The sequence below is a fragment of the Xenopus laevis genome, chromosome 2S (assembly GCF_017654675.1).
Source record: "Xenopus laevis strain J_2021 chromosome 2S, Xenopus_laevis_v10.1, whole genome shotgun sequence".
Lineage (NCBI taxonomy): Eukaryota > Metazoa > Chordata > Amphibia > Anura > Pipidae > Xenopus > Xenopus laevis.
Window position 1 is genome coordinate 140,097,986 of NC_054374.1, and position 11,733 is coordinate 140,109,718.

The 11,733-nt window shown below is 41.6% G+C and overlaps 1 protein-coding gene across 1 annotated transcript; it reads left to right on the forward strand.

The window, feature by feature from the left end:
* The first annotated feature begins 1,514 nt into the window (after window positions 1-1,514).
* XB5780651.S (uncharacterized XB5780651 S homeolog) lies at window positions 1,515-11,247 on the forward strand. Its single transcript, XM_018250169.2, has 5 exons — window positions 1,515-1,713; window positions 6,934-7,039; window positions 7,119-7,225; window positions 9,290-9,462; window positions 10,858-11,247. The coding sequence occupies exons 1-5, from the start codon at window positions 1,530-1,532 to the stop codon at window positions 11,131-11,133; spliced, it is 846 nt and encodes a 281-aa protein (XP_018105658.1). The 5' UTR covers window positions 1,515-1,529; the 3' UTR covers window positions 11,134-11,247.
* Window positions 11,248-11,733: the final 486 nt, after the last annotated feature.

The window sequence follows — 11,733 nt, forward strand, 5'->3', positions numbered from 1 at the left end:
GGAGGTATGCGTAAATCAGCAGTCCTCAATCCGACTGCCCATATTCTGATCGTTGTGATCCATTTGCGGAGGCCTGGGGCCCACAATAGGATCAGCCCAATATCACCCATCTCAGTGTGGGAATATGGGGAGGAATTCTCTGGTTTGGTGACCTCACCATCTCTTTATGTACGGCCAGGCCCGGACTGGCAATCTCTGGGTTCTGTCAAATGCCAGAGGGGCTGCTGTAAGATGTCATAGACAATCACTATTTAGTGGGCTAGTGTGAGGCTGTTTGGGCATCTCTTGGAATGCCAAGGCCTATTTTGACTCTTTGCTGTGTACGGCTGCCTAATCCGATTTCTCTTCATCTTTCCTTCATATCCTTATCCTATAATCAGGGGCGATCCTTGCCCCTCCGCCGCCTGAGGCAGCAGCAGTTGCTGCTGCTCCCCCTTCCCCATGCGCTAACCTTTTTGCGCCTGAAGAGGGTCCAGGGGGTTCCACGAGGGCGGCAGAGAGGGCCAAACTGCACTCTCTGACCTAGAGGAGCTGAATTTCCGGTTTAAAAACTGGAAATTCTGCTCTTAAAGTATTAGAGGCTGCATTTTTGCCGCCCCTGGTACCTAGTAGGGTGCTGCCCTCAACTAGGGTTGCCACCTGGCCGGTATTACAAATTTACCGGCAATGTAGCTTACCGGTAAATTTGTAATACCCTTAAAAAGACCCCCTCGGCCAGCCCCCAATCCCTTGTAAAACTTACCTTGTCCTCAGGCCCGGATTTGTGGGAAGGCCACCTAGGCCCGGGCCTAGGGTGGCAGGATTTTAGGGGGGCAGCATGCTGCCCAACCACACCCACATTGGTTCAAAAACCACTGGGGATGCGCAGGAGATACAATATCCATGAAAATTTGCATGAATAAAGGGTAGGGGACAGGGGGGACAAACGACAGTGGGCCTAGGGGCGCCCGCTATGTAAATCCGGCTCTGCTTGTCCTTCGGTTCTTGTCCTGGCCGCGCCGTGTCCCCGCCCCTTTGTAGGATAACCCCACCCTTTGATGTCACACCACGCCCCCTTTTTGTACCCGCCCCCACCAGTCGGAATTATTTTTGGGAAAAGGTGGCAACCCTACCCTCAACTCATCTCATTGGCGAAGCACCCCTGCCTATAATTCCCTACAAAGGCACCAATTCCAATATACAATATAAGTACAATTAAGCAATAATATACATATATCATAAGAGTGTCTGAAGATAAAATTCCCACCTTTAAACATAAAATGGCCGGCCATCCTACCATACACCTGTAACAATGAAACCAATAAAGTGATGTACAAGCAATAACTAGGGCACACAAGTGAGGAGAAGCAAAGGATACACTTGTACTGAACATATTCATTGTGAATTCAACTAAAGGTAGCAGAAAGACACAGAGAAACTCTACTAACTCAATTTCTCCTTCACTCATGATCTCATTGTGTAAGTTGGGTGTAAAATCAAGCAGAAACTATGGGTCTTTCATAACAGCAGATACAATCAGGTCACGTGACATGACGCACACAGCCCAGGCGAGGACGCTTCCACCCATTGGTCAGAAGTCGGCGCGGCTTTCTGAGAGCGCTGTGAACATGTCGGTGGTGCTGTGTGCTTGCCTCGGCCTGAGTCTCGGGATCCAGTGGGTTCTGTGGGTCATAGCAGCGCTATTTCACACAGAGAAGTTTTACGACTTGGCGGGTAAGATTCTGTCACTCCTCACTCACAATATTTTTCTTCTGCTTATTCACAACTGTTACCTGCCTGCAAAAAAAAAAAAAAAAAAACATTCCATTTGGGGTGGCCGTTTGTTTACGGCGGCGGGGCAGAATCTGAACGGAAGGTTATTCGGACAAAATCAGATTCGCCAAAGAACGCTTTTTGCGTAACCTAGCAACTGGCGCGGGATCTTGTAGTAGTTATGTAAGGCGTAATGCGCATGCGTGGCTTTTGTATATATTTTTGTTTAATAGTTGAAAAGTTATTTTCCAATGTTTGTACAGTCGCTTCCTGGTAGCTGATGGTACTTTAAAGGAGAACTAAACCTTAAAAATGAATGGCTAGAAATGCCATATTTTATATGGTGAGCACCAGCCTTAAAGGAAAACTATACCCCCCAAACAATGTAGGTCTCTATAAAAAGATATTGCATAAAACAGCTCATATGTATCCTGCTTCATGTAAATAAACCATTTTCATAATAATATACTTTTTTAGTAGTATGTGCCATTGGGTAATCATAAATAGAATATTGCCATTTTAAAAAATAAGGGCCGCCCCCTGAGATCGTAAGATTCACTGTGCACTCATACAAACCACATGTAAGGTCACATGAGCCAATTAACAGACAGAGTTGTGTCTTTTGCTTCCTCACTTCTTCCTGTTACAGTTAGAGTTGAAGTATTTCTGGTCAGGTGATCTCTGAGGCAGCACACAGACCATCACAAAATGGTGGCTCAAGGCAAGAGATGTAAAAGGGCAATATTTACTTAAATATATATTCCAGTTTGGTAAGATTCTTTAATATGCCACTTAATATGGTATGAACTATCTGTTGCTTAAGTATTCATTTTGGGGGTATAGTTTTCCTTTAAGGTGGCCACAGACGCAACGATCCGATCGTACGATGAAGCTTCCGCATCTCCCGACCTGCCGCTAACCATTCCGATCAAATAAAGTAGAAAAGAACAGATCAGCAGATGTTCTGCCCCTGACAGCAATCGTACGATAGTTATGTCTGACAAAGCTAGTGACAGTCTCCCTCTGAAAATCGTATGATCGGCAATACATGCAGAGATATTTAACCTGTCCGATCGACCAAACGACCGATCTCCATGGGACGAAAAATGTCGGGACTCTCCACACACAGTCCGAAAATCATACATATCCTCCATTCGTACGATCAGATCTTTGTGTCTATGGGCGTTTAAGGGTCTGGCCACACATGCAAATTCGGGGAGATTAGTCGCCCCAGCGACAAATCTTTTCTTCGGGGCGACAATCTCCCCGAACTGCCTCCCCCTGCCTTAAATGAAAATCGACTGGGGGAAGACACACGCGACGCTTCAGTTTCCAAAGTTTCCCGAAGAAGAGATTTGTCGCTGGGGTGACTAATCTCCCCAAATCTACTCGTGTGGTCTGACCCTAAAGGTTCAGCATCTCTACAGTAGTAATGATCCAGGCCTTCAGCGTTGTCACAGGAGTTGCCCATCTTGGATTTTGCTAGGAGTGTCTGTGACACGCACATGCTCAGTGTTCTCTGAGCAGCTGTTGAGAAACTTAGGGTTCGTCGCACACCATAAGCAGAAAATGAGGATTACCTGCAATATAAGCTGCTGCTACAGGGCTGATTATTAAATTCTGATGCTATTTGTGCTGCTTTCTGTTCTGCCGTGTACCAATAATCTGAATTATTTACTAATCAGCCTTATATTGTGACATTTATATGCTACAGTAGGGCTTGAAATTTTGTGAACCCATTCAAATTTTCTATATTTTCTTATGAATTTGACCTAAAACATCATGATTTTTAAAAAAGTACTAAAAGTAGATGAAGATATTTCATCTGGTGATGTCTTTATTGAAAAAAAAAAAAAGATCCAATAACATATCGGTGTGTGGCAAAAGTGAATCCTAAATGGCTGTGGGCTGGTAGAGAAACCCAAAATATAACGTACAGCATTTCTTTTTTTGAGCTTTAGTTCAAGCTTTTTTTAAGGGAAGTCATAGTCATTGGTGATCATCTCGTTTAGCACCCACTGGTGAATATAATAGTTTAACTGGGACCACAGGGGCTGCCATCTTTCAGCAGTTGGGTTGCAAATGTGCACTTTGCTTGCATGTGTTTCAGGAACCCTCTACTGGAGCATGCGCAGAAAAGTAATATGGCAGAGTTCACACTACTGAGCATGAAGGAACTACTGCAGAGTTGTCAGTGTGGATCCAAAGTAAGCCGGATGCATCTTGGACAAAACTCATTAACTCATCTATCCCCACAATGCAGCATTTCCTACCCCCCATTTCCAGAGTTATTGTGGTTTTGTGGGGACAATGCAACTGAGCTATTGGCTGCACCTGGTACAATTGCGCCTGATTCGCCAACATCAATTCAACTGCGCATGCATTTAGTCGCAAACCAGACTCAATTACACAGAAGTCCGCCTGGCATAATTTCTGCTGATGCCTGTGCCAAATTCACAAGGCACAAGTATGCATATTGGAGCTACATCTTGGTCAGGAGGTGGCAGTAGCTCCCAGGTTCCCCTGCAACAGTAATTGCAGCAGTGATCTATTCTAAATGCAGAACATTAAAGGAGAAGGAAACCCTTTTGGTGCAAAACTCCTCCCCAGGCAAATGCCCCTAACTTGTTAGTCATCCCTCCATGCAGGTCCTCTCTTACCGAGTTCACAGGCGCCATCTTCGTCTCAGCGTTCTTCTTCCTGTACTGATCGGCGTTTGGCGGCACACGTGCAGTAGGAGGCATTTGCCGGTTGGATCTACTGCGCATGCTCCCGAATTTCACAAAGTTTCCGATTTCTTGTTTCGGCGCATGCGCAGTAGATCAATCCGGCAAATGCCTCCTACTGCACATGTACCGCCAAATACAGGAAGAAGAGTGCTCGGACGAAGATGGCGCCCGTGAACTCGGCAAGAGAGGACCTGCATGGAGGGTTGACTAACAAATTAGGGGCATTTGCCCGGGGGGGGGAGGGAGGTGGGCCTACGGGGGGGGGGGGTTTGCCCCGAAAGGGTTTCCTTCTCCTTTAAGGACTGAGCAGCTGGAAGCATAACTATATGGCAGTGCAAGGAGCTCACTTTGACTCAAGTATCTTTAATTGAAGGGTTTTTTTTTTATATGCAAATGACTGCGGGAAATTAGTGGAAATACAACTGCACTTGTACTCAGGGGCCGCGCACCATCTCAACATGCAGAGTATTAGCTGCTTTGTTTGGCTTTGCCTGGGAATATCTACTATGAGAAAACCCTTCTGCCCTAATAGATATATGTTTTCTCTGCAAGCCAATAAACCACTGAAGAGCAAAGTCATCTCTTGTAAATATAATAGTACAAAGGTTAGTACAAGAAAGTGTTACATTACAAGTCACTAGTCAGTCTCTGGAACTAATTCAGCTTTTGCTGATAAAAGTTTTTCCTCAGTAAGAGTTTACTTAACTCGGTCTACAGAACAACTGCTGGGCTGAATTCAGGCCAACTGATTAGCTGTGTAGGATCCAGTTTTATAGCTTTTTGTGTTTTATTAAAATTGGGGCAAAATTTTTAACTAATTTATGTGATACCAATATTTATGCTTATATAGAGCATTTGTCCAGGTAGGTTGTTTCTATGGAATCTGATTTTTATGCTGCCTTATCTACAATTGTCTAATAGGCTGCCTCAATGGAAAAAAAATGCTTAAAGCCAATAAAAAAAAGGGTAAATGAACACCCTCCGAAGCAGCACTGTGTTGTTAGTGATACTGAAACAAAAAATATACTCTTCAATTATTAATCTACATTAAGGGGATTATTTATTAAAATCGGAATGCTAAAAACTCAGTCACTTTTTTTTTTACTGAATTTTTAGTGGGAAAAAAACTTGAATTTTTCGAGATTAATTCTACCCTGAGAATGGAAAAATACAGAATCTGAAAATCTTCCATCTCAGAACTACTGAGGTTGTATATAAGTCAATGGGAGAGGTCCCTATCCTGTTTGGAAGTTTCTGTTGTCTGTGCTGGAATTAGCCAGAAAATCCAACTATTTTGGACTCAGGAAAAAAAGTGTACAATTCGGATTTTTGCAATTTTTTTAGTGTTTGTCGCCGATCCAATTAAATCGTGATTTTTTTTTTTTTTATAATAAATAAGGTCCAATTCTAGTTTGGTCGGACGAATATTTTGGATTTTGAGAAATAAGGCCCTAAAAGTTACATATAGGATATGTTGATCTTTTTTTCACGGATAGGGCTGCTTTTGTAATATGGTAATCACGGGCTTACCTGCGGGTTGGGGTGGTTCGGGCCAACTTCCGCACTATGTGCTCGGGCTGAATTTTAAAGTGATACTGACACTAAAAAACTACTTTTTCAAAAATGAATGTACATTAAAAGTTACCTATAGGTCAGGACTGTTCCATCTCAGCCTGTTAGCATTAGAGATACTAATGCTAACGGACTGGCAGCCCCCTCATACAGGAAAATGGGGCATCAGACAGGTGATGTAAAAGCATTGTGCAAATACTTTATGGCTTTCCAAGGCAATATTATGATAGATATAAAAAAAAGTTGTATTTCTGGTGTCAGTATCTTAAGCCCTATGGCCTTCTTCTGCCCCACTTCCGCCTCTGCATGCACTTTTTTTTTTATATACTCCCGCAGGGTCTGCCCCGCCCCTTTCATGATGTCACAATATAAAGAGGGGTGGGGCGCAGCAGGTTGGGTGCGCACATCACTATTTTGTAAGTAATCGTAACTTGTAGTTTCTAAACCTGATAGTCTCTTCTCAACCTGCTTTACAAATATGGCAGCCTCATCATAGAGGAACATGGGGGATCAAATATGTTATAGCATTGGGCAAATTATAAATAGCATGCAAAGACAATGTTATGATTTACATGGTCAGGCTTCTCCAGCTGCAGCCATTACATCAGCTTTGGCTAAGTTGGCGAACCCTACGTGTTGAGACAAAAAGAATGTGAACCAGTGGTCATGACTTGACAACTGAATGTGATTTATTTTATATTCACACAATGCAGTTTTTAATTTCTTTCAAATTTGAAGAGTTAGGGTTAGCTATTTAGCCACATCATTTACTGTACATAGTTTATTTACTGAAATGATATATTAGTGACCTGGAAGACTGAAGCCTGCATTTTTTGGATCAATGAATAGCTTATGTAAAATTTCCCATTGAACTACACAGGCAGTGGAACCTTCATTCTTCTGGCACATCTCAGCCTGCGATGGACAGGAACAAGATTTTTGCGGCAACAGGTCCAGACTGGACTGATCACAGTATGGGGTGTACGGTGAGTGGGCACTTTGTGAGACTAGTGTTTTTGTATATAAATGGCTTGCCTGTAACTCCAGTTATTTTTATTATTTTAGACTTGGTACATTTTTGTTTCTGAGAATTTTGAAAGATGGGCATGACAGGCGGTTCGACCGCGTGCGAGATAACCCAGGAACATTCCTCATCTACTGGACAATGCAAGGTGAGGAGGTGCTTAAGGAGCTGTGTAAATGGATTCTTCTCACAGGATGGAAATAACTTTTCATTTTCTGGCACAATTCAAGTACAGCCAGCCTGGTTACTCCTCTCCCCCCTCCGGCATCTTGACCAACTTGGTTGGAGATACCAAATCCTGCCTTTGCCTCACTACTTTAGTCTGCTGGGTGCTATGTCGTTCCATCCTGAAAGGGATTCTGTCATGATTTTTATGGTGTAGTTTTTATTCCTAAATGACACTGTTTACACTGCAAATAATTCACTCTACAATATAAAGCTTCATTCCAAACCCAACAAGTGTATTTATTTTTTTTTAGTTTTAATATTGGTCATTTTGCCTGGTCATGTGCTTTAAAGGAATTGTTCAGTGTAAAACTAAAAACTGGGTAAATGGATAGGCTTTACAAAATAAAAAATGTTTCTAATATAGTTAGTTAGCCAAAAATGTAATGTCTAAAGGCTGGAGTGACTGGATGTCTAACATAATATCCAGAACACTACTTCCTGCTTTTCAGCTCTCTTGGGTTACACTGACTGGTTACTACCTGGTAACCAATCAGTGACTTGAGGGGGTTCACATGGGTCATATCTGTTGCTTTTGAATCTGAGCTGAATGCGGAGGATCAATTGCAAACTCGCTGAACAGTTATGTCCCATGTGGCCCCCCTTCAAGTCACTGAATAGATCAGAGTTTATACTTTACATTTTTGGGTAACTAACTATATTAGAAACATTTTTTATTTTGCACAGCCTGTCTAATTGCACTGTTTTTATTTTCACACTGAACTGTTCCTTTAATAAAGAGCCAGCACTTTAGGATGGAACTGTTTTCTGGCAGTCTGTTGTTACTCTTACTCAATATAACTGAAGGAGTCGCAGTGGGACCTGAATTTTTACTATTGAGTGCTGTTTTTATATCTACCAGGCAGCTGTTATCTTGTTTTAGGGAGCTGTTATCTGGTTACTTTTCCATTTATTTGCTGATGGGCTGCTGGGGGCGGGGGGGGGTTGATATCTCTCCATCTTGCCATGCAGCAGTAAGGGCAGAGACAGACGCGAAGATTCGGGGAGATTAGTCGCCCAGCAACAAATCTCCTCTTCTTCGGGCAACTAATCTCACCGAACTGCTTTCCCACCGGCTAGAATGTAAATAGCCGGAGGGATGGCACTCAGATCGCTTAATTTTCCGAAGTTGCCACACGAGGAAACTTCAGAAAACGAATCACTCAGAGTGACATCCCGCCAGCAATTTTACATTGTAGCCGGCGGTAAGGCAGTTTGGGGAGACGAATATCCCTGAATCTTCGGGTGTGTCTCTGCCCTAAAGAATGACTGAAGTTTATCAGAGCACAAGTCACATGACTGGGGCAGCTGGGAAACTGACAAGTCTAGCCCCATGTCAGATTTCAAAATTAAATCTGCTGGTACAGCACTATTAACGGATGCGTTTTGAGAAAAAAAAAGTTTTCCCATGACAGTATCCCTTTAAGTACACCCTTGATTCTATCACTATATGGCATCATAAAAAATGTAACCCCATCCATATTGGTGGTGGCCCTTTAAACTCAGTTGGAGGAACTTTGAGCATTAGAGTAACATAGTTTTGGGGTTTCCTGAGACGAGAGATTCAGGACTAAAACAGCCATAACTGCTCTAGTTGCTGGGTTAGGGATACTGGTACAGGAATGGGGTCCGGAAATCCATTATCCAGAAAACTCTAAACTATGGAAAGGTTGTCTCCCATAGACTCCATTATAATCAAATAATCCAAATTTTTAAAAATGATTTCCTTTTTCTCTGTAATAATAAAACAGTAACTTGTACTTGATCCAAACTGAGATAATTAATCCTCATTGGAAAAAAAAACAAAAAAAAAAAAACAGGTTTATTGAGGCTATTTAATGTTTACATGATTTTCTAGTAGACTTAACGTATGAAGATCCAAATTAGAGAAAGATCGGTTATCCAGAAAACTCCAGGTCCTGCGCATTCTGGATAACAGGTCCCATACCTGTATTGCTTTTAAAACTAATTTCTTTGTCTGTTTCAGGTATTTGGATATTTGTAACACTTCTGCCATCTCTGATGTTAAATTTGGGGAAGCAAGAGAAGCCACTAGGACTGCGTGATTATTTGGGTTGGTCTCTATGGACAGTTGGGTTCATAATTCAGGCGACTGCAGATCAACAGAAGTGGATCTTTAAAAGTGACCCTGATAATGCGGTTAGTGTTGTACAAAAAATAGTTTTATTGTTTTCATATTATCCTGATTTACCAGAACATATATTGTGTTCCGTTAAAGGGGTTGTTGACCTTCAAACACTTTTTTCAGTTGTTTTTGTGTTCACCAAAAAGACTTTTTTTAAAGCAGCTCTGGGAGGGGGTCGCGGACTCTCTAAACTGTTCCAAATTGATACATTTAGTTTGATATATTTTATTTTTGTCACAGCTGAGCAGAATCCCCGAGTTTCATTATAGGCAGCTGTTAGACTTGATACAAATAGTTGCTAATATTTCAAGGATGCTGCTGAGAAATGTAGCGACTAAATGTAGTAACAGTTCAGAATCTGCCCCATGATCACTGAGCTGCCACATTAAGACACCAGAGACAGGAACATTGCACTTTAAACTTCAACTTTGGAAAAACAGTAAAAAAAATAAATAAATAAAAGATCGAAAGCAATAGAAAAAAAAGGCTGCATTTCTAGTGAACAATCGGAAAATAACTGACTTTCCTTAAATGAGAATTAAAACAAAACTAGAAATGTTGGGCTTCTGTACAAGACCAAGGCAGCCACAGCCCTTTAGCAGGGAAGATCTGTCTCCAAAGATGCCCCAGTAGCTCCCCATCTTCTTTTCTGCTGATTCACTGCACATGCTCTGTGCTTATGTCACTTACTGAGCTTAGGGACCCACTCACAATATAATGTAAACATAGAATATAAATAAGTCTGATTAGTAATGAATACAGATAATACATGACAGCACAGAAACCAGTGCAATTAGCATCAGAATTTAATAATCAGTCCTGTAGCATCAGCTTATATTAAAGACAAACCATTTTCAGCTTGATGTTTTGCAACAACTCCTAAGCTTAGCTTCTCAGAGCCCACTGAGCATGTGAGTGTCACAGACACTTTCCAAGATGGTGACCCCCTGTGACAAGTTTGAAGTCCTGGATCATTGCAGCTATTGGCAAGCTGAAACTTCAGGCTGGTGCATTAAGTGCAGTATATAAAAGATGGCATTTTTAGCCATATTAATTTTTAAGGTTTAGTTGTCCTTTAATAAAATATAATCTGGCCATACTTCATGTTAGCGGAGTAGTTACTAAATGTGCTCTAGAAAGCGACACATTCACTTTCTTGAATGTCTTAAGGTGGCCAGACAGGCAGATTTCAGCTACTGTTTTGGCAGCTTTTCTGCCGCAGCCCCATCAGACTTATATCTGGCCGAAAATTGTCCAGGTTTGATTTTTCCTACCTAACCCATGTTTACTGTATATGAAATTGGTCTTTAGGCTAGATGCACTAGCAAGTTTATTTATGCAGAACTGAGAGACTTCATTTGTTTTGGGTTTATGTAAAGCCACATGCTTTTTTTTTTTTCTCTTTGTAGGGTAAATTTATTCAGACTGGTCTCTGGGCATACAGTCGCCATCCAAACTACCTTGGAGAGATCTTGCAGTGGAGTGGGCTGTTCCTATCGGCTTCCACTGTTCTGAGTGGTTACGAGTATGTCAGCATTATATCTCCGGTTTTTGTATGGTTCCTGCTCAGTTATGTAAGTGGAATACCAATTCTTGAGAAGCAAGCCTTGAAAAGATGGGGAAGTGAAGCAGCTTACCAAAGCTACATATCACACACTCCTGTGCTGTGGCCTTTCAAGTTTTAACGGTTTCAAAATCTCATAGTATTTACACATATGTGTTGGAGCGGGAAGGATTGTTTCTGCTGGTTAGTGACATTTGTTTCAACCTAAAATGGTTTTCCTATTGCAAACAATTCAGCAACAGTTGTCATTTTTTGAATTGCACGTTGAAGACTTCTGCTGGAGGGTTGCAAGCAGGAAAAAAACATATCCATCAGTAGTGAACCCCTGCTGCAGTGATTGCTTTTGCTAAAATTCTTTATCGATCAATGATTTACAAACCGGGTCTCGCCCTTTATATTGACCATTTTATAAGCCTCCAGTGAGACAAAACAAACACCTGCATTGCATACATCATGGGTTGGCTTCATGGTCATCTGTTCACTCTTTTAAAGAAACAGTAACACCAAAGTAAGTGTTTTAAAGTGAAAATGAAATTATGTAATGTTGCCCTGTTATGGTAAAACTTTCATTTTTTGGCATTACTGTTCCTTTAAAGGACCAGTAACATCAAAAAATTAAATAGTTTTAAAGTAATAAAAATATATTGCAGTGTTGCCCTGCACTGGTAAAACTGCTGTGTTTGCTTCCGAAACAATATTATTGTTTATACAAATAAGCTGC

Excerpts from the sequence above, each read along its gene's own strand:
- XB5780651.S (XM_018250169.2), top strand. The coding sequence starts at position 1,530 with ATGACGCACACAGCCCAGGCGAGGACGCTTCCACCCATTGGTCAGAAG. Across the intron at positions 7,226-9,289 it reads CATCTACTGGACAATGCAAG|GTATTTGGATATTTGTAACA; the intron begins GTGAGGAGGTGC and ends TGTCTGTTTCAG. Across the intron at positions 9,463-10,857 it reads AAAGTGACCCTGATAATGCG|GGTAAATTTATTCAGACTGG; the intron begins GTTAGTGTTGTA and ends TTCTCTTTGTAG.